Source organism: Lathamus discolor, chromosome 1 (genome assembly GCF_037157495.1).
Source record: "Lathamus discolor isolate bLatDis1 chromosome 1, bLatDis1.hap1, whole genome shotgun sequence".
NCBI lineage: Eukaryota > Metazoa > Chordata > Aves > Psittaciformes > Psittacidae > Lathamus > Lathamus discolor.
The window spans coordinates 692,161-713,771 of NC_088884.1; the positions used below are offsets into that span (position 1 = coordinate 692,161).

The window sequence follows — 21,611 nt, forward strand, 5'->3', positions numbered from 1 at the left end:
GAGGTGTGTCTGAGTTCTCGTTCCATTTCCCTTGTTTAAATTTCTGACACAATCATTGTTGCTTGTTCTGCCTTTCTCTGGGATGCTCAGAGCTCCTCAGGGCTCAGTTTCTGGCCACAAGTGTAGCTCCATTTAACACTGTCACTGCTCAGTCTTGTTGAGGGTGAGAAGAGGCTGATGTTCATAATGCGTTTTCTCCAGATCTCAAATGATTTCTGTTGCTCTTTCAGCACCCTCTTTAATCCCAAACACACTTTAGAGAGTGCAGGAGCAGCGCCAGAGGCAATATTCCGGTATCTGTCTCCCAGCACTATATATTCCAGAATAGCTGTCTCTGACAGCTATAAAATACAGTCCTCACCTCAACTCCCCATCCACCTGCTTCCATCTCCAGGCATCACAGCCGTGCTGTCACTACCATGAGTCCAGTTGGCTTCGACCTCTCCACTCCTTTCAGACAGCCAAATCCCACGTCCTTCCCAGGACCCCGCTCCCTGACTTCTAGATGCGCATTGGTCCTTAGCTACCGGCCGAACTCGACATCTGCGTGAATTAAAAGATAGTCTATTTTCACGGGCTCAGGTCTAATTTGCTTCACATGTCTAAAGAGAGAAGACGAGGATGGAGCCTCTCAAACCCAAATGCAAAACCAATTGTTACAGGAGGAGCAGGGGGGAACGGAACTGCAGGAAGTGCCCTCCTGAGCCACTGTGGCCACTGCTGGGGATGATACTGGGTCAGACAGACTGCTTTAGTCCAGTGGGGCTTTGTCTTGCTCTTGTTCATGGCACCTTGCTGACATCTTCATCCATAACTTCACTACTGCTTTAATTACAGACAAATTTATTCACGGAGGTAATAGATTTACTCCTGCTTCTGTACTTTTATACTTAGCATATTGCAAACCAGTTATTTCTAACAGGTTCTAACAACCTGGTCCATAAAGATCAGGATCAATCCATAAGATCTTTATGGGACAGGTTGTTAAGGAAAGAACTCAGGACTTAATGTAAGCCTAAGTCCTTACGGATCTTCATGATCTTATCGCAGAATCCCAGACTGGTTTGTGTTGGAAGGGACCTTAAGGCTCCTCCAGTCCCAATCCCTGCCATGGGCAGGGACACCTTCCGCTAGAGCAGCTTGCTCCAAGCCCCGTCCAGCCTGCCCTTGAACACTGCAGCAGAGCAAGAGGCTCTTGCACTCCCTGGCTGGAAGGAGATGTGCCCACTGGCAACTCCTACATGGCTTTTCCTCTGCTTTTCTGCAAACCCTGCTGCCATCCCAGCACACACTGCTGCCATCCCAGCATGTCCCCACTCTGGGCATTCGCTGCCTTCTCCCGTCCCCGCTCCGTGCTTCCTTCCACTCATTACATTCCACTCAGTTCTGGAAAGCAGTGGATATCTAAAAAGCAAAGTCCAAATTCTCATGGATTGACCAGTACCAGAGAAGAGCCAGGCAGGAGCAGGACGATTTTGTTGGGCTGTTGAATTACTCAGTTGAGGCTTGAAGGATGCCAGTGAGCTGTGAATGTCAGGCCACATTCGCAGTGGTCACAGCAAACTACAGGCCAGAGGCACTTCTGGGCTGGTTTATTGAAACTGCGCCATCAGGAGAAGCTGACTTTTAACGGACTGACAGAAGGTTTCTTTCTACTGAGAACCGTAAAATCACTGGGGCATGGCGACAGATTGGATGCTGTGGTCTGGAGGCGCTGACTGATGGTGCTTCGTGACATCTGGTTTGCATGATTTGAATTAATCAGAATTGTCATGGATATGGCAGCATCACACCAGCTGAGGGCTGAGGAAATGTATAGTAACCACAGTAAATACTGTTCAAAGCCTAGAGGAATGAGGTCGGATGGCATCTGGGGTCATTCAAACAGCAAAGGCACTGAAAGGAAAGAAGGTGGCACTAATAAAGTTCGCACCCTCAAGAAGCAGGTTGTTATACCAGCAAGTGTACACGACTAAAGGCTATCCCACAACATGCAACATGCTCCTGGGCAGTGAGATGAGACTCAGCGAAAACTGATCCTGTTCTGTACACACATACGCAGCAGAAGAGAGGAACTACACAAGTTGTGATGCCTGATACTGACCCGCACGCGAGACAGCAAATCAGGAATGGATTTCCCAGCAATAAAAACACATTTACCAGCAATGAGGGGGCTGCAGGGTGGGGGGGGGGGGGGAGGAAGGGAGGAGAGAAAAAGGAATGTTATGGGAAAATACACTTTGCCAGATCACAGAGGTGGGGAGTGACCCCCATCCAGCCCCAGCTCAGCTCCTCTTGGAACGCCAGTCCTCAAATCAATCTGTGCCTGACAACAAGCAGTAGCAGTGGGAAGAAACAGCATTTAGGTTTAGCTCCTCAAATGCCCAGCAAGTGCAAACACGCAGCTCAGGCCTGGGCCAGGCCAGCCCCAAGACAAAGCAGCAGCACAGCTCCAGGTTTTGATCCCTTGGGAGACAGGACACGCCTGCTTCATCCCTCCACCAGCACCACGAGCGGGTCTGGTACAAACAGGAGGGATTCAAACGGGAGGATCCAAATGGGCTCCACGATGCTTAAAGCTCTGTGCTGTGGATGAAGTTCAGTTCTGCCCAGTGAGTTGTGCTGAACCAGAGCCCAGATCCCAGAGCAGCTTCTGAGCCCCGGGCTGAGCTGTACCAGGTACCCACTGCTGCATAAGTGTGCTTACACCAGCAGTGCCTGGCACCCCGTGAAGCTCATAGAGAGCAAGAGCAGGTGAGGAGCAAAGACAGCACCAGAAAGCACCCCTTCCCACAGGCAGGGACAGCAGCCTGTGCTCTGATCTCCCGAGGAGCAAGTGACCTCCTCGCCCAGGATAACCAGGGTGACAAGGAAGTGCAAATGCGATGAGTTATGCTGGGAAAACACTGATAGATCTTGTCATTGATTTGGCTCTTGGATCCGGAGCTGCATTGAAAAGGGATTACACCAAAGAATGGCTCAGGTGAAGTCATTTAAGCCCATGTACTCGTGTTAGGACTCTTCAATACCAGAGAAGTACCGGGAAGAATGAAAGGGAGTCTGAAACAGTTCAGACAAATGAATTAACCTGGAGTGGCCAACAGAAAGGGAGGTTAGGGACACAAATACCAAACACAACAGTTGTGTTCATAGATCACTGAAGTGTTGTGCAATTACAAAGACAAATAATTAATGGTTGTTAGTGAAAGTAAATCAGCGCTCCTGCACTCCCTTTTTTTATGCAATTAGCTGGGGAAAAGCGTCAGCTGCAATGTAACTTCAAGCAGGAAAACAGAAACAGGAACATTTGCTGGCTGGAACTTTGTGTTCATACAACATCTTCCAGACTGAAACTGGGATCGCAGATGAGAACCCGCTATTGCCGTAAACATGTACCAGCATCTCCAACGACTGCGTTGCCACGAGCAGTGTGACGAGTGCAGGCTGCTGCAAAGCGATAGGGAAAATGAGTGCCTCAGGTGGAATTATGAACGGCAAGGGTGCAACTTCCACCCAACCCTCCATTACTGCCAGAGCAGCCTTTCCACCCTGCTTCCCAATGGGATTCCCATGGTCCTGCCCCAGTGCAGGCAGTGTGAGCACAGGGAGGCCGCCTTGCTCCCCAGTGCATGGCCAAGCCGTCACCTCCCCTTCCAGCCACCACCGCGGGGTCACTCCTCATCCTGCAGGAACTGAGCAACCAAACCCAGTGAAATGAGGATGAGAATCCATCGTGGGGAAGGCTGAGGAGGGAACACTGCTCCGAGGCAAAGCCAGTGGTGGGCACTGACCCTGGGACCGCGGTACGTAACACCATCTAATGCCAAACCACAAACCGCGAGTGAATCCCAGCCTAGTTTGGGTTGAAGGGAGCTTAAAGCTTCCAACCCCTGCCATAGGCAGGGACCCCTTCCACTGGAGCAGCTTGCTCCTAGCCCCTGTGTCCAACCTGGCCTTGAGCACTGCCAGGGATGGGGAAGCCACAGCTTCCCTGGGCACCTTAGTAAACCAAAAGCCAAACTGGAAACTGTGCCAAAGCTTTATGACTCCATAGTTTGCAACACGTGAATTGATGGAGCTAATTCTACTGGCTCATTGAAAGAACAGATGAACAGGCTGGAGATGAAGCAGAAGTACCCCGATATCAGAGATGCCTTCTCTCAAAGATGCTTACACATTCTGCTGGGCAAAGAAACAACCCCCTAAATGTGCAGTCGCAACACCAGGAGGTGCCACCATCAGAGAAGGGGGAAGGTGCCAGGATAAGCTTAGAGATTGTGTGTATAAACTAACTTGGAAATAACCAGGATAAACCGAAGACCAAGATTTGTGCATCAGAATCTGCTCCAGATGAGTAACTTGGACACAGAACAGGCAGAACACTCAGCTTCCTGCAGCTGGAAGAGATGAAATGGCAATGCAAGAGCCACTCTGAGGCTGTGCTCTGTCACCACTTGTGTATTGCTCTGCTGGCTCTGTCATCCGAGATTAACATTCTTTCCCTGGCTCAAAGCTCGTGTTTGCACCCTGAGCTTGCCCATGGCACAAAGAACATTTGGGCGAACAGAACCACGCTATTCCTTCTTGAGGGGTGACTCCATAAACCGTGCTGGGAACAACCCCCCTGAGGCCTCTGCACATTGAGGAACCAGGACTCGGGAATGCCCAGGAATCGAGAACACCCAGGAATCAGGAATGTTTGCTGACAGGGTACCCATACAACTCACAGCTTCATTCACACAGCTCTTCCCACATCCTGGTCCAATTCCATAGGCCAGGAAAGGAAAGGTCATGCGAGGAAAGACATCATCGCAGACACCTGCACCCCACACTCCTCTGGCAATGGCAGCACCGACATTGCATCCACGGCTGTGTGATACAGAGCACGAGGTGCTGCCCACCGCAGCTGAGCTGACTGATACAGCTGAGGACAGCGGGGCTTCAGGCCCTCCACTCATTCCTGAGGCTGGGGAGCTCTGACTGATGTATTAGTGCATCTCCCCAAGACAGTGCTGTTCCACAGCCCCTGACACCAAGCAGAGAGGAGACAAGAGGCCCGGCGTTCTACAGAACAGCCCATGGTGCCATAAAAATGTCTGGAATGGGACACAGTGAGAGATGGGAAGGAGGGAGCCCACTGAGGAGGGAACCCACTGCAGAACAAGCTGCAGGAGTAGTTTGAACATTGCTAGATTCGCAATTACAGCCTGACGCCAAACCCTCATTTTTGGTGTAACCTCACCAGCTGCAGCCAGAAGGACATGGGTTGATGGCACATCCATCCATCCATCCATCCATCCATCCATCCATCCATCCATCCATCCATCCATCCATCCACACCCCTGCTCAACACAGAGTCATAGAATCCAGACTGGGTTGGGCTGGAAGAAGCTCCTCCAGCTCCAACCCCTGCCACAGGCAGGGACCCCTTCCACTGGAGCAGCTTGCTCCAAGCCCCTGTGTCCAACCTGGCCTTGAGCACTGCCAGGGATGGGGCAGCCACAGCTTCTCTGGGCACCCTGTGCCAGCGCCTCAGCACCCTCACAGGGAAGAGCTCTGCAAGTTCTTCCAAATACACCAAGTAAATGCAGAAGAAACTTCCTGACCCAGCACGAGGCGGTGGTGCCGGGAGCTTGTTCCGGAGCAGTACACACTGTGCACTCCCATTCCTCCCCCTTAATGCCCTGTTCTTTTAACTTCTTGCGCTGTGTTTGCTCCCTGCATGGCACTAAGGCAGTAATTGCTGTTGCCCCTCCAGCACTGCGCAGATCCTCACTCACCGAGGTGTGTGATTCACAGGCTCTACCCACAGGATGAGGAGTGCTGGGACGGCAGAAAACAACTTGGAGCCAGGGGTGGCTGCTGAATAGCGCGGCGGGACCGGGGGGACCCGAGCCTGCAGACAGCCCCTCTCTGCACGGTCACATCCTCCAGCACGCAGGGAGAGCCCTCGTGAGTCACCTCGCTCGGAGCTGGTTCTGAGAAGGAGCAGCAGGCACTGATGGATGGCACTGCGCTGTGAAACGTGGGCACCAAAGAGCTCCTCCAGCGCATGCTTAGGGACGGATACCCCTCAGTAACACAAGGCATCGGACTCGCTGCGGGGGGAGAGCAGCACTGAGGAGCCGGGGCTGAGCCCCGCACAGGGAAGCGATTCCCCTTCTCCCTCCCACGAACACGATGTGCGCAGACCACGAGCAGGAGCAGGGAACAGGTCCAACAGGAGAGAGCCCCGCAGCGCTCATCACTGCAGGCACACGCTCAGATGAACCCAGAGTTATCCATTAGCAGATGGGATCAGTCCCGAGCCGCGGCCACTGAGCCATTAGCAGGGAAAAGCCCGAGTGTGAAAGTGCATCAGGAATTGTTCAGACGTGACCTAAAAATTCAGGGACAATCCCGAGCTCCGCGGAGGCACCACGTGGGCATGGGGCAGCCCCGGCTGTGCTGGAGCACGTGGCAGCCACGGAGGGCTCTGCTGAGGGATCTGGCCCGGCTGGATCCGAGGGCTGTGGCCAGTGTGGGACGAGGTTCAAGAAGGCAAAGCGCCGGGTCTTGCGCTTGGGTCACAGCAACCCCATGGAACGCTGCAGGCTTGGGAAGAGCGCCTGGAAACTGCTCACGGGAAGGGAGCTGGGGGTGCTGAGCGATGGAGCTGAGCGTGAGCAGCTGGTGCCCAGGCAGCCGGGAAGCCCCCAGCGTCCTGGCCTGGATCAGCACCAGTGCGGCAGCAGCGCCAGGGCAGGGATTGTGCCCCTGCACTGGGCACTGGTGAGGCTGCACCTCGGGTCCTGTGCTCAGCTCTGGGCCCCTCACTCCAAGAGAGACATTGAGGGGCTGGAGCGGGGCCAGAGAAGGGAATGGAGCTGGTGCAGGGCCTGGAGCCCAAGTGTGATGGGGAACGGCTGAGGGACCTGGGGGGTTCAGATGGAGAAGAGAAGGCTCAGGGGGGACCTGATGGCTCCCTACAAGCGCCTGACAGGAGGATGGAGCCAGGAGGGGCTGGGCTCTGCTCCCAAGGAACAAGGGATGGGACAAGAGGAACCGGCCTCAAGAGCTCCCAGCAATGGGGCACTTTGCTCCCACCCCACAGAGCTGTGGCAGCTCCCCCCGGGCAGAGCTGCTCCTCCCTCGGCTGCGCTTCCACCCCGGGCATCGCTTCCAACCCGGGCATCGCAGGTTTCCTCGAGGGAGCGGAGCCGAGGGGGGCTCAGGAGGTGCTCTGCAGCTCAGGTCACGTCCACCGCAAATTCCTGGTAATTTACGGGGCTTTTGTCGCTGAACAGCTCCTGATTTGAGCAATGCTGACGAGCGCCGCGCCGGGGGTTTATTGCCACGGGGGCACCTTCAGGCGGTCGGGTGCTGTGTCATGGCACTGCCGGCACAGGGACACCGGCAGCAGCTGGAGACAGCAGGAAACCCCCTCGGGGCTGATCCACAGGGAACCGTATGTTAAAAATGGAGCTGATCGCAGTTTTCCACCAACCCAGATTGTAATAAAAATCCTCTCCCCTGGAGAGAGCTGTAATATAGAGCCCCTCACACCACGGCCCAGGCTTTCTTACCAGTAAACGTGAATTATGGCTCAATTATGCTCACTTTGCCCTCTAAGCACAGACAAGGAAAGGGGGGCGTGCTGCCCTTGTGGCTTCTTTCCAAACCAAGATGCATGGCACGGGTCTGTGCCTGCTCCCGATGCCTCCTCGCAGCACATTTTGTGACCAGCTTCCCTCAGGGCCTGTGAGATCCTTCCTGCGCTGCTCCAAACAAAACTCCAGCTCCTGGCATGGATCAACTGTTGAGCCCTTGAGCTACAGAGCCCTGGAATCTACTGCAACCACTATGGGGACAGAGCTCAGGACAAAGACAGAAATGTCCATCTCGACAACACGTCCACCATGTCCCTAATGCCTTGATATGGAGAGGAAGTTGTACATAGAGAGTGACTTTGCTTTAAAATTTGTGGAATCCCAGCCTGGTTTGGGTTGGAAGGGCCCTTAAAGCTCCTCCAGCTCCAGCCCCTGCCATGGGCAGGGACCCCTTCCACTGGAGCAGCTTGCTCCAAGCCCCTGTGTCCAACCTGGCCTTGAGCACTGCCAGGGATGGGGCAGCCACAGCTTCTCTGGGCACCCTGTGCCAGCGCCTCAGCACCCTCACAGGGAAGAGCTTCTGCCTAAGAGCTCAGCTCAGTCTCCCCTCAGGCAGGTTCAAGCCATTCCCCTTGGCCTGTCCCTACAGGCCCTTGTCCCAAGCCCCTCTCCAGGTTTCCTGCAGCCCCTTTAGGCACTGGAGCTGCTCTCAGGTCTCCCCTTCAGGAGCCTTCTCTTCTCCAGGCTGCCCCAGCCCAGCTCTCTCAGCCTGGCTCCAGAGCAGAGCACAAGGAACGTGGCGCAGCACAAGGGATGTTGCATGGCACAAGGGATGTCACACAGCACTCAGCAGCTGAACATCCCTGTCCCAAACCCATCAACCTCAGGCACAGCTCCAGCACAGTGACCCACAGTTCTCCGCTGCAGGCTAAAGCCTCCATGCAGGATAAAGCAAAGTGGATTGATTTCAGTCAGGGCAATCACCAGTTTTAACCACGATAAATCCCTGGCAGAGGATCTGGATATGAATAATGGAGCTGATGCTGTTTTGCAGCATCGTCCTCAGCAGTTTTCCTAAAGAAAGGCTGAGCCGGATCAATTCCTCACCGTTACATTAGATTAATTTGCAATGAAATAGAGACTTTACAACCAAAAGTGCTTTTTCCTGAGTACATCCCCTGTAACTATGCGCATTGTGCATCTATCTGAGCAATTATAATCGAAAACACAGGCTAAAATGTAAGCTAAATCATAACCAAATTCCAGTTTTTAGCTCCACCCAACTGTAGAAAGGAGCCAGCAGCAGATTTCTCACTTAACAAGCGGATGAGCAGCTTTTGACTTGATTTAACTCAGCGTGGACTGAGATAAAAATTGGCACTAAATTATGTTCATTTATCATGTTATTTCTCAGTACTAATAAATTAAATACAAGTACTCAGAACTGCCTGTGCTGGGCTATAGGAAATGTGTAAGCAACAAAAACACCTCCTGCACCTACAAGCAAGCATAAAAAGGGACAGGCCAAGGGGAATGGCTTTAACCTGACTGAGGTGAGCTCTTGGGCAGAAGCTCTTCCCTGTGAGCTCTGAGGTCCCTTCCAACCCAAACCGTTCCATGGTTCTATGAATCAGACACAGCGATGGGACACGCTCCCCGGACGCGGTGTGGCCAGTGCTGCCCCTAACCCCAGCCTCTTCACCCTGGGTCGGGGGACACCAGATATGACGCAGCGCTTTGTTACACTGAGGATCTCAGGCCACCCTGCCACGGATCCTGTCTGGATGCTGACAGAGCTCAACCGTCTGCATTAGGGAAACAGGCACAGAAAGAGCTACAAAGGGACTTTAAAATGGGCCGCATTGAGCCGCACACAGAAGCGAGCGTGGGGCTGCTCAGTGAATGAGGACACAAAGCAAAGAGGAGCAGCTGCTTCATTCATGGATAATCTGTTCGGAAAGAGGCCACTTCCTATGGAACAACAATGCCCGGCTGGTAAGCAAAAAGCATCTCGGAGCGTGTGCACAAGTGCTTTGATTCTCCTCTGAAGGGGTGAGAAACCCAGCGCAGTAACTGACAGCCAGAGACCTTCACAGCAGCAGCAAGCAGCTGCTGTGGCCAGGGATCAAACTCTTCAGCACCGCTTTAGGCCGTTGCAGGGCTCGGTTCCTCATCGCCAGACGTCCCCTCTGCAGCAGGGAAGCTCTAGTGGTTTTGCTCCGCCTGGGGGCAGGAGGATGGAGCCAGGGACAGTGGCCACGCTCCTGCCCCTCGGGAGCTGCAGCGCAAACCCTGCTCTCCTCATCTTGCTCCTGCACAGAAAAGCACCGGGTGCCCAGGATGGCTCCTGCCTCTTCCTCCTTCCCACACAGACACTGGGATGTGTCATCGAACCCCAGCCTGCTTTGTGTTGAAGGGACCCTAAAGCTCCCCCAGCTCCAACCCCTGCCACGGGCAGGGACCCCTTCCACTGGAGCAGCTTGCTCCAAGCCCCTGTGTCCAACCTGGCCTTGAGCACTGCCAGGGATGGGGCAGCCACAGCTTCTCTGGGCACCCTGTGCCAGCGCCTCAGCACCCTCACAGGGAAGAGCTTCTGCCTAAGAGCTCAGCTCAGTCTCCCCTCGGGCAGGTTCAAGCCATTCCCCTTGGCCTGGCCCTACAGGCCCTTGTCCCAAGCCCCTCTCCAGGTTTCCTGCAGCCCCTTTAGGCACTGGAGCTGCTCTCAGGTCTCCCCTTCAGGAGCCTTCTCTTCTCCAGGCTGCCCCAGCCCAGCTCTCTCAGCCTGGCTCCAGAGCAGAGCTGCTCCAGCCCTCGCAGCAGCTCCGTGGCCTCCTCTGCCCTCTCTCCAGCAGCTCCAGGTCCCTCTGGTGCTGCTGCCCCAGGGCTGGATTCAGGGCTCTGGTGGGAAAAGGCAAAGTGTTTCCATTCCTCACATTTAAAATTACCTCAGAGAATATAAAATGCAGAAACATGATTCGAGCTTTTTATTTCTGCTTTGTGAGCGCAGATCAGGACCTAAGTAGAGCACCGTGTGGGAGGGTGCATATATTTAAGCAGCGGGCACCACTGACGCCGCCAGGGCTCGCAACACATCCCTCATGCCAGGCAGTGTCCCCAGCTGGAATGAAGCTGGACAACACCTCCCTGAGCCCCCTGATCCACCCGCAGCACCAGTGCTGGCTCCTGGGGGCAGGAATGGGCATCGCTGGGTCTCAGACACATCAGGCTGCTCCCCCACAGGAGCTGCTGCAGGTTAAAGCTAATGGGGGAAAAAGTTGTTTTAGCCTAGAGCAGCTGCTCGGTCTGCTTGAACGTGGTTTAAAGGTTAAAGAAGAGCAGTTGCCAGCACGCGGTGGAGGAGAAATCCCTGGAAACCTCCAGGAACGAGCCCCATCCGCTGCTCCTCGCTGCCCCGCTGGCTCTTGCTGCTCTGTTTCCCCGGGCTCAGCCGGCTGGCAGTGAGCAGCTTCCCAAGCACCACTCACAGCAGGAGCCTCTTGTCTCTCTACCTATGCATTTTTTATGGGATTACTGCTCTGCAACTCCTTGGGATGCGTTTTCCCAGCTTCCCGTGCAAAAGTAAACACAAAACCTGCCCCTCATGCTCTGCAGTCCCGGCCACGGTGGGAAGAGGCCGTGGAGGGCAGGCACTGCTGCCCACCGGAGCCTGCAGGACGTGGGCATCCCTTCCATGGGATACCCCCAGGTCTGCTCAGACATCTGTGGGAAGGCAGTGCCAGCACACACGGGACTCCAGCGAGCACTGAGACACTGCCGAGCTCCCCCCGTGTCGTTCCTGCATCACCACCTTCTCCTGCACCAAGCCCCAAACGAGGGGATCCCACTTCCAAATGCTCCCACTGAAAGGCTTTGGGGATTGGTTTCAGACGCGGTTGGACGCTGCAGACCCACCGTCCATCACCGTTTCAGAGGCACAAGGCTCAGCCTCGGCTTGCTGCTGCCTCCTTAAAAACCAGGCTGTCAGCGCCCGAGTCCTGTGGGTGTTTGGGATAATTTTAGCAGGATGCCCACCACCCCCTCCGCGGGGTGATGCACAGCCCAGCACCGAGCTCTTCCTGAGGGATCGGCAGCCCCAGCCTGCATCCAGAGCGGGCAGGAGGGACAGGGGCGCTCCACCAGCGTTAGGAAGCATCCCCAGGGCCCTGCACATCAGCCTCCTCTGCCCAGGCTTACACATCTTCCCCGCGCACAGGCCAGCACCAGCGCGCACCAGTGCACACAGAGCAGAGCTGAGGGAGGAGTCACAGAATAGAACCACAGGTTGGTTTGTGCTGGAAGGCAGCTTAAAGCTCCTCCAGCTCCAACTCCTGCCACGGGCAGGGACACCTTCCACTGGAGCAGCTTGCTCCAAGCGCCATCCAACCTGGCCTTGAACATTGCAGCAGAACAAGAGACTCTGGCACTCGCTGGCTGGGAGGATACACATCCACTGGCAATTCCTACGTGGCTGCTCTCTGCTTTTCTGTTAGGGAGAGGAAGCAGCCCAGAAGGTAGCACAGACGGGGCCTTTTACTGATTCTGTCCTCCCACAGGACACACACAACAGCCCTGCTCTGCAAACCACCAGTCAGAGCCAGCGTCCCTCTGCAGCACCCAGAGGCACACCAGAGAGATGCCTCCGCTCCCTCCCCACCTGGCCATCAGTAGAGCTCACAGGATGCTCTGCAGCCACTCATGGGACTTCAAATCCCAAGGGAACGGCACCGTCCCATGGCATCCTGCCTTACCACCAATCCTGGCTGAGCAGAAGCTCAGGAAACCTTTGCCTCTCTCTGTTTTGGAATATGAAAAGTTACTCCTTCCCTTCACTTGGCTTAAGGGGGGAATCAACGCTTCATGCACTGGTTTTCAGGTTCTTCTTTCCTTTGCATTAAGGAGAGGGCAGCAGAATACGAACCTGAACTGAGGAGGCGCCTGAGAACAGGACGGAGGGCAGAGACTTCTGCAGCTACAGGAGGGAATGAGCAGCTCCATCCCTGGCCTCGGCGAGACCTCGACAGCCTCTCACCAAGAGAGCTCCATCAATCCCACTGCCCATGTCCCTTGCTCCTTGGGAGCAGAGCCCAGCCCCTCCTGGCTCCATCCTCCTGTCAGGCACTTGTAGGGAGCCATCAGGTCCCCCTGAGCCTTCTCTTCTCCATCTGAACCCCCCAGGCCCCTCAGCCGTTCCCATCACACTTGTGTTTATTCAAGCTCATGTCTCCGGTTGGGGTTGAAGCCCCCGGGTGGGTTTTCAGACTTCTCAGGTTTTCCAGAAATCCCGGAGTTGTCTCCAAGCCTTTCTGGTTCCTCTGCAGCCCCCCAGCACCGTGTTTATTCAGCTGAAAGCCTTGGAATTCTCTGCTAGTGGTTTCCATTGTTCTGGGCAATCCCCACCCGGGCTGTGTCCTCCTCTCTGAAAGGCAGCGTCTCCAGAGACATCGCTGCCCATGTCCTCATGATGGGCCAGCACTTTCAGGCTGAATCGCCTGAGAACTGACAGAGACACCCTCCAGCATCCGAACAGCTTGAGATGGGACCTGCGGTGAGGGAGAAACGGGACCCATCTCCTTTCTCCTGCTCCACACATGGGATGCAGAGAGGCAGGCGGAGGGGGGATGGAAGCTTGGGCCCTCCTGCAGTGCAGAAACAGGAGGGATGTGCTGGAATGGGAACGGAGCACGTCTGGATTTCCAAAAGGAGCCTCTTCCTTGCAGTGCAGAAGTAGCTGGTGGCATTCCACACTCTGCTGTAAGCGGTGATAGACCTGCAGGGTCTGGACCAGCAGAGCTTGCACATGGCCCTTCCTTCTGATGGGCAGGGTTGTCTCCAGCTCACAGCAGGCAAAGGGTGCTCCAGTGCTCCCATCACCAGGCAGGCATCTGACAGGTGCCATCAGCGTCCTGTTCCTTCTTCCTGCCCGCACAGCATACATCCTTTGCCTTCCTCAGCCCGCCGGAGTGCTGCTGTGCATCTGTGGGATCCCTCCTGGGGCACAGACACTGCCCCTGGCCTGGAGCAGAGCCCCCAGAGCAGCCAAAGCATCTACAAGGAATCTGCTGCCCATCGGCAGGGCCACAGCCACAGGAGCCAGGCAAGGAGAGCAGCAGGCCAGGGGAAGGGCCTGTAGGAGGGGAAGAGGAGGCAGGGAACACGCATGGCTCTGGAGCTTCCCATGAGCTTCTCCAGAACACAGCAAACATCCCGCACATCCCAGCGTGCCCCATGGAGCCAATGGGGCCATGGCAAGCCCAGCAGTGGCAGACGGGACAGGCTCAGTTCCTCATTTTCCCCCTGTCCCTTTTCACAGGGCTCAGACAGGGGCCCTCAGGGCACCAGGAATGTGCACTGAGGGTCCCCAGATCAGAGCTGGTGTACAGGGGTGATGCAGAAGGCAGGGAAGCTCAGGGCCAGTCAGAGGACACAGCTCTTATGGATGCACTGCTCAGCCAGCTGCATTTTCCTGCTTCCCTTTAAGCGAAGGTACCTCAGCTAACACAGCAAACCAGGCAGCTTCTACGTGGGGAGTCAGCCCCCGCCTGAGCCATGGATGCAGCTGAACCATGAATGCAGCTGAGCCATGAATGCACCTGAGCCATGAATGCAGCAGCTTTCTGCATACACTGCCTTGGTCGGCAGGAGGGGATGCCCTGACCCCAGCCTGAGCACACCTGGGTCTGGGTGCTGGTGGCAGCATGGGAGCACCGCACAGGGCACAGCACAGGGTGTCCGGGTCCCCTCGCCTGTGGGGCTGCAGGGGTCTGGCAGAACACCCACTGCACCGTCCTGCTGCCCATGGGCACCCTGCACAGCCCAGCTCCTCCCCCTGCAGCACCAGAGCCAGATCCCCCTGCACATGGACCAGGCTGCACTGGGCAGGATGCTGGTGCTGGGCAGGACGCACTGTGCTGCTCCCCACTGCACCCTGTCAGCCCCCAGAGTGCTGCCTGCCCCCCACAGTGACCATCCCATGGGAGCAACACCCCCAACCCCAGCCCCTGGCAGCCCATGGGTCTCCCGGGTGCAGGCTCCCAGCTCAGAGGTTGCACCAGAGACGTTTCCACCCTCCAGCTCTCTGATAAGCATCTGCTCCAGGAGAGGGAAATTCCTGCTTTGTACAGTGCAAAGATGCCCAGCTTTGCAGGAGCGGCCCCATCCCTTCCCCTGCCTCCAGGCTGAGCTATTTCACTGACTCGGCGGGTTGCAGCGGGGGCTGTGTAAGGAGAAGGGGTTACAACGCAGCATCACAGAACTCCAGCATCTCTGCTCCCTCCCGTGCCCACGCACACTCCCAGAACAAAGGCAGGGCAGGGAGCTGCGGAGCAGTGCCCAAGGAACAGCAGAGCGGAGAGGTGGATACCATGGCAATGTGCGGAGCAGGGGCCCGCGCCGACAGCCCTTGGACCCTGCCGTGCTGCATCGCACAGGGTGAGGCTGGAGCAGGACCAGGTCTGGAGCTGTGCATCAGGGCTGAGCGAGCACAGGGGGGTACGAGGAGGAGCTGATGTGAAGGAAAAGAGACCCAGCCCTTGCGCACAACCCCAGCAGGGGCTGGGGCAGGAGGAGCAGGGCAGAGCCCTCCCTGCAGCACAAGGTCAGTGCTCGACAGAGCAGAGCCTGAGTCCAGTTCTTCGACAGCAAAGGCAGCGCTGCCGCTGCCCTGTGCTTGGCAGCCGAGCCTGCAGAGCAGTGCTGGGAGCACGCCAGCACCCCAGCATGCCTACTCCCTATCCAGCAGCACCGGAGCAGCACCGCAACCATGCCAGTTTCCAACAGAGCTCTTTCCCCATCCAAGAGGGGAGCTCTCACTTCCCTTCATCCCCCCCGCACCCAGCAACGCTCTGCTCACCCCATGTCTGTTTCATCTCCTGCACCCCTCATCCCCCAGGGGCACCCCATCTCCTGCCCACAGTGACTTGCCCCAGAGCACAGGCTCCTCTCAGCCCACCCATCATCAAACCCTGCTCCCAGCTCTAATGAACGCTCTCCTTCCTGAAGTTACCACTACCCTTCAGGAAACTTCTTCCCAGCACTGACCACTTTCCAACCACTTGCACCCAATGCCCCAGGTAACCCCCAGCACTGCCCCGGTCTGCAACAGCCACCCGATAGCCTCTGTGGGTCACTGTGCCCTGATGGACACCCACCGTGCTGGGGGCAGCAATCACCGTGTCACCCTCTGCCCCTCCATGTCGCCCTCCACATCTCCATGTCACCCCTTGCCCCGTGGCACAGCCACCCCCTCCAACAGCGCGCGGTGCCCATGTCCTCCATGTCACACGCGGCTGCAGGCACCCTGCCCGGTCCCGTCTGCGGGCAAGCGGCCGTCAGCTCCCGCAGTCCGGCCCAGCCGGTGCTGGTGCCGTGCTGGAGCAGCGCTGGTACCGGCACCGTGCCTGTGCTGGATGCCCCGGAGCTGCATCTGCTCCCTCGCCCAGCCCAGCCGTCCCCGCGCCCGGGGCAGCCGGCGCAGCGCAGCCGGTCCCGGGCCGATGAGGGCCCCCGGCGGTGGAAGCGGCCCCGGGCTGCGGCCACACCGGGAGCCCCGGAGAGCCCCTGCCGCGCTGTGCCCCGGAAAGGCAGCGCTGCAGCGCGGCTGCACCCGCGTCCGCGCCTGCGGGCTCTGCGGGGAGAAGGGGAGCAGGAAACCGGGGAGCGGGGGGACACCGGGGCAGTGGGGAGCGGGGGCAGCAGGCACCGGGGAGCGGGGCAATGGGGAGCGGGGGCACCGGAGCGGGTCCGGGCCGGAGCCGTCCTGCCGGGCCCGCTGCCGCCGCGGCGGTGCGAAGTTTGCCGGGGGGCGGCTGCGCAGGGCGCGGGGCCGATCGCGTACTCACCGTCTGCTGCAGGTCGGGGATGCCGATGCGGACGACGATGGCGCCGGGTGCGGGCTCCTCCATGCGCGCCGCTGCCGCCAGCTTCGGGGAGCGGGGCCCGGCGGGGCTCCGGGCCGGCTCGAGCCGCGTATCCTCCCGCAGGCTGGCGCCCGGCTCTCCGGAGCGGGGCTGTCGCTCCGGCGGCGGCTCTGGCGGCGGCGACTCCGGGCTCTCATGTTTGCTGCCGGCGGGGCTCAGAGGCATGCTCCGTGCGGCGCGGCGGGGCGGCCCCACCGGCACCGGCACCGGCACCGGTGGCCGCGGTCACAGCCCGCCCGGGGGCCCTGCGGGTGGGGAGAGGCGGTCAGCGCGGCGGCGGGGACCCGCGGGGGGACCCCAGCAAAGGGCTGCGCGCTGCACCCCGGCCACCCCCGCTGGGACCTTTACAGGACCCCGGAGGGGGCACTCAGAGATCCCAGCTTGGGGCCCTCCCCCAGGAAGCCCCGGTCATCCCTGCGGGGGTCTCACAGAGGCACCCATGGGGTTCCCCATGGCAGGAAAAGCACCCACCCACCCCCGGCATCCTTGTGTTGATCCCCCCAACCGTACCTGGGAAATCCCAAGTCGGGGACAGACATCACCAAGCAGCCCCCCACCATACAGAGAGTCCCACATGTGCCCTCCCTCCCCCACAAGGTCTAATGCCACCGCATCCCCTCCCCCCACCCCTCCCACCCCCCCGCATTGAGTCCCATCAGCCGCTCAGCAGGGACCCTTCCTCATCCTCACAGCAGAGCATAGACCTGCCCCAGCTGAGCCCACCCCAGGCACACGGACACCAGAGCCTCTGCTCGCCCTCATCACCAGGGCCAGCACAAAGGGTCTGGACACTGCACCCTGGGGCAGAGGATGGGTTGTCCCAGCTTACGGGGGCTGCTCTGCTCGTTTGAGAGCCATCTTCTCTCCATCATCTTTGATAACCACCATCTCCCGAACAGCCCTGTCCCCCCATCTGCAACCATGATTCTCCATCTCCACGTTTCCACCAGCATGTCTGGAGGCCTGCCTGGCTCCTTCCCCATTGCAAGGGAGGCTGGGCACCAGCAGGACACGCAGCGGTGACCGGAGGGCTCAGCCCATCTGCGGGTTTCACAGGGAAAGTTCCTGGTTCTGATCCTATCAACTGTTCGTGCTGTATTGACCACAGAATCAACCAGGTTGGAAAAACAGCTTTAAGCTCATCCAGTCCAACCATTCCCAGCACTGCCAAGGCCACCACTGCCCCATGGCACTGAGGCCTCGTCTCCACGGGGTGTGAGCACTTGCAGGGCCGGTGCCTGCAGCCCTGCCCTGGGCAGCCTGTTCCAATGCTGAGCACCCTCTGGGGCAGGAATTGTTCCTCAGCTCCATCTAAACCTGCCCTGGGGCAGCTTGAGGCCGGTTCCTCTTGTCCCATCCCTTGTTCCTTGGAGCAGAGCCCAGCCCCTCCTGGCTCCATCCTCCTGTCAGGCACTTGTAGGGAGCCATCAGGTCCCCCCTGAGCCTTCTCTTCTCCATCTGAACCCCCCAGGTCCCTCAGCCGTTCCCCATCACACTTGGGCTCCAGGCCCTGCACCAGCTCCATTCCCTTCTCTGGCCCCGCTCCAGCCCCTCAATGTCTCTCTTGCAGTGAGGGGCCCAGAGCTGAGCACAGGACTCGAGGTGCAGCCTCACCAGTGCCCAGCACAGGGGCACAATCCCTGCCCTGGCCCTGCTGCCCGCTGTGAGGTCCTGATGTCCTGCTCAAGGGGGTCACCACTCAGTGCACACCCACACGGACCAGCCCCGTGTTCCCGGCTCCAGCAGCTCCCATCTGCCAGGGCTCTGCCAGGGGATGCCCAAGCCGCAGGATGTGGCTGTGCCCTTGTGCCAGGGGTTCAGGAACGGGAGGACAGTGACCTGTGTTGTCACCCCAGAAACCCGCCTCAGGGGGACCACGTGCACTCACACTGACCCAGGGCAGGCTCAGGTACCATTAGATCCAGCACAGAGCAGAGACACAAGCAGCCCCCACCACGGGCTGCTCTTCCTGCCCGTGCCCAGCTGATGACAGCCACAGGGACCCTGCCCAGCGGGTCAAGCCCTTGCTCCTTGGTCCCAGGCCAGGACAGGAGCACATGGGCTGATCCCTGCAGCACTGTGCCTGGGGCTGTGTCTGGTCCACCAATGGCTGGGAGTCAAGACTTTAACCTACATGACAATCCTCAAACAGAAATAGCCCCCCAACCACTGAGAGCCAGAGAGCTTCAGGGAATGGCCTGGATCCATCCAGGAAATGACTAACGGCTCTTCCTCCACCTCGAGGCCAGGGCACTGCACCCGTCAGAGCTCCCAGCAGCATTCCCAGCTGGAGCTGCAGAACAGGGACTGGTGGAGGAGGCTGCACCCATGGCGCTGGGTCCTGCAGAGCGAGCACCGCGACTGGCACCAGCCCCAGAACGGAAACCAAGGCTGGATCCTGACAAACAATGAGATCAGCCCAGGCGCAACCAAAGCCTCCGGGCTCCTCCTTTCCTCCGACCAGCGCTGCACCCTGTGCCCTGCGCTGGAGAGACACAAGTCCCTCTGCCTATCATGGAGGGCGTTGGGTTGAAGGGACCTTAAAGCTCCCCCAGCTCCAACCCCTGCCACAGGCAGGGACCCCTTCCACTGGAGCAGCTTGCTCCAAGCCCCTGTGTCCAACCTGGCCTTGAGCACTGCCAGGGATGGGGCAGCCACAGCTTCTCTGGGCACCCTGTGCCAGCGCCTCAGCACCCTCACAGGGAAGAGCTTCTGCCTCAGAGCTCAGCTCAGTCTCCCCTCGGGCAGGTTCGAGTCCTTGGGAGCAGAGACCAGCCCCGTCCTGGCTCCGTCCCCCTCTCAGGCAGCTGCAGGGAGCTCCAGCTCTCCTCTGACAAGGGGCCCGGCTCCCGCCTCTGGGAATTCAGGAAAGGAACACCAGGACCACCCCCTGGTGCTGCCTCAGCCGCCCGCAGGCACCAACCTCCATCCACTCGGCAGCAGGATCTGCCCCAACCCACCCACAGCCAGGGGGTCCCAGTGGGCTCCACTTGCGTCCTCTAGGGGACATCCCTCCCCCTGCCCACATGCTGCTGCTGTAGCTCTGCTCAACTGCTGCCATTCATGGGGTTCCTTTCTTCCCTGTTTCCTGTCTTGTTACTTCACTAAGGGGAGAAATCCAACGCTCCAGATGGTAATTGCAGGATTATTCCTGCTCCCCCCCCCCCCCCCCCCCCCCCCCAGTCTTCTGGTCCCTCATTAGTTCCCAATAATGTCTAAGCCACAACTGTGAATGGTTGGGAAATGCAGTGGCCACCCCCAAACTCCATCACAGACTTGCAGAGTCATTCACATTCATTTGCTCTTATTGAATCAACTTCTCTGCTGAGGCGAGAAAAAAATCCCTTATCTTGGAGGAAAAGATACAGGTTGAGTAGCTCAGAAATGATAACCCAGAGAGTCCCGGTCCGAGCCCAGGAAGACGGTGAGAAGCCATCAGCAGGAGTCAGAAACCCTTTCAAGAGGATTTCGCAGCAAGAGGCACAAACCAGGGATGCGTCCATCACCCCTCCCTGGTCCAGCAGAGCTCCCGCACGTGCACAGGAGCACCAGTGAGTGAAACCCAGAGCGGAGCAGTTGAGCTGGGTCACCACACAGCAGCCCCACAAGACGGTGTAAAGTTGAGCCCCCGTTACTTCTCATAGAGTGGGATCAGTGTTCCCCTATGGGCTGCCCCACTCCCCTGTCCCTGGGGCTACAGAGCCTCAGCCACTTCCCACATCCCTGTGACAAGGCAGCCATGCCGTACAGATCATCCCACACTGCTCAAACCACCGGCATCCATCAGGGATCCAGATCACCCTGGGTTAGAGGTAACAGAACCGTGGCCACCATACCGTGCATCACTGCCTTACTGCTGCTCTGGAGGGAAGCATCCTGCTGGGATACCCTGGGAATGAGCAGCACTAGCACTGCTCAGCACCAGCACCACAGCGGCGAGACCCCAGAAGGTGCCCCAGGTCAGACGTGAAGACCAGCAGCCCCGGGTCACAAGAAGAGCAGGAAGCAGCAGCCAGGCTGGAACTGCTGCTGTGGCAGGGAAGGGCAGTTTGGTGCAGCCAAAGGCAGCCCAGAGCGGGAGGCAAAGAGCTGTGGCTGCTGTCAGCATCAGCCCCGGGTCCTGCAGCCCTGGGGGAGCTGCAGGAGGTGGGATGTGCTCTTCCCATGACAGGGACACGGCTGCTGGCATCCAGAGCCACATTCGGAATCCTCTCTCCAAACTCCTTCCTCCAGGTCTGCCCTAGCACCCTCCCCTCTTCCTGGAAGGCTGCTTCTGACCCTCCCTTGCTTTTGCAATGGCCTGGTTTCTAGCCCACACATCCCCGGGGGTTCTGCCCCTCCTGGCTGCCCCCGGGCAGCTCTCTGCTCCTTTGTGCAGCGTCTACACACACATCACAGCAGCAACAGGATCCAGGCTCAGGCTTCACTGCAGCTGAACAAGCACCGCTTCTATGGTGTCCGCTTGCACGGCGTGTAAGGAAGGAGCTCTTCCCTGTGAGGGTGCTGAGGCGCTGGCACAGGGTGCCCAGAGAAGCTGTGGCTGCCCCATCCCTGGCAGTGCTCAAGGCCAGGTTGGACACAGGGGCTTGGAGCAAGCTGCTCCAGTGGAAGGGGTCCCTGCCCGGGGCAGGGGCTGGAGCTGGAATATCTTAAGGTCCCTTTCAACACAAACCAGGCCAGGGTTCTGTGATTCTATGATTCTAACACTAGGATACCGTCTGAGGCAGCTGGTGAAGGGAAACTCTTGACCTGTCCTGTTCAAATACACGATTTGCATTAACTAATTTAATCTTCATTATGTCAGAGAGCAAAACCAACTCAGGATTTCTGCCCTAATGATTAGAGAGGTTGCTGGGGGTTGGGATTTGTTGCAATTGAGTCCCTGTTAAAAGGGGTGTGGAAATGGTTGAGTCTTAAAGTTCCTTCAACCTGAACTATTACATGGTTCTGCTGCAGACCAGCACCGAGGCATTGCACTGGGACAGGGCACATGCACCTGCCCGCACCAGCATCCCCCCTGCTTGCAGCCCCAGCAGAGCCCCCCTCCACAGACTGGAGCCATGCTCGCTCCGGAGGCTCCCACAGGGAGCCTGCTCCTGGCTCCATC

The 21,611-nt window shown here is 58.1% G+C and overlaps 1 protein-coding gene across 9 annotated transcripts in view; it reads right to left on the reverse strand.

Annotated features, from left to right (window-relative positions):
• Positions 1-21,611, reverse strand: part of SHANK3 (SH3 and multiple ankyrin repeat domains 3) — a 322,687-nt gene that overhangs the window by 288,698 nt on the left and 12,378 nt on the right. For all 9 annotated transcript variants that reach the window (XM_065695522.1, XM_065694720.1, XM_065692333.1 and 6 more), the window contains one exon: positions 16,427-16,749. In XM_065695522.1, coding sequence (XP_065551594.1) covers positions 16,427-16,669 — 243 coding nt within the window. In that variant the 5' untranslated portion in view covers positions 16,670-16,749. The remainder of the gene's footprint in view (positions 1-16,426; positions 16,750-21,611) is intronic.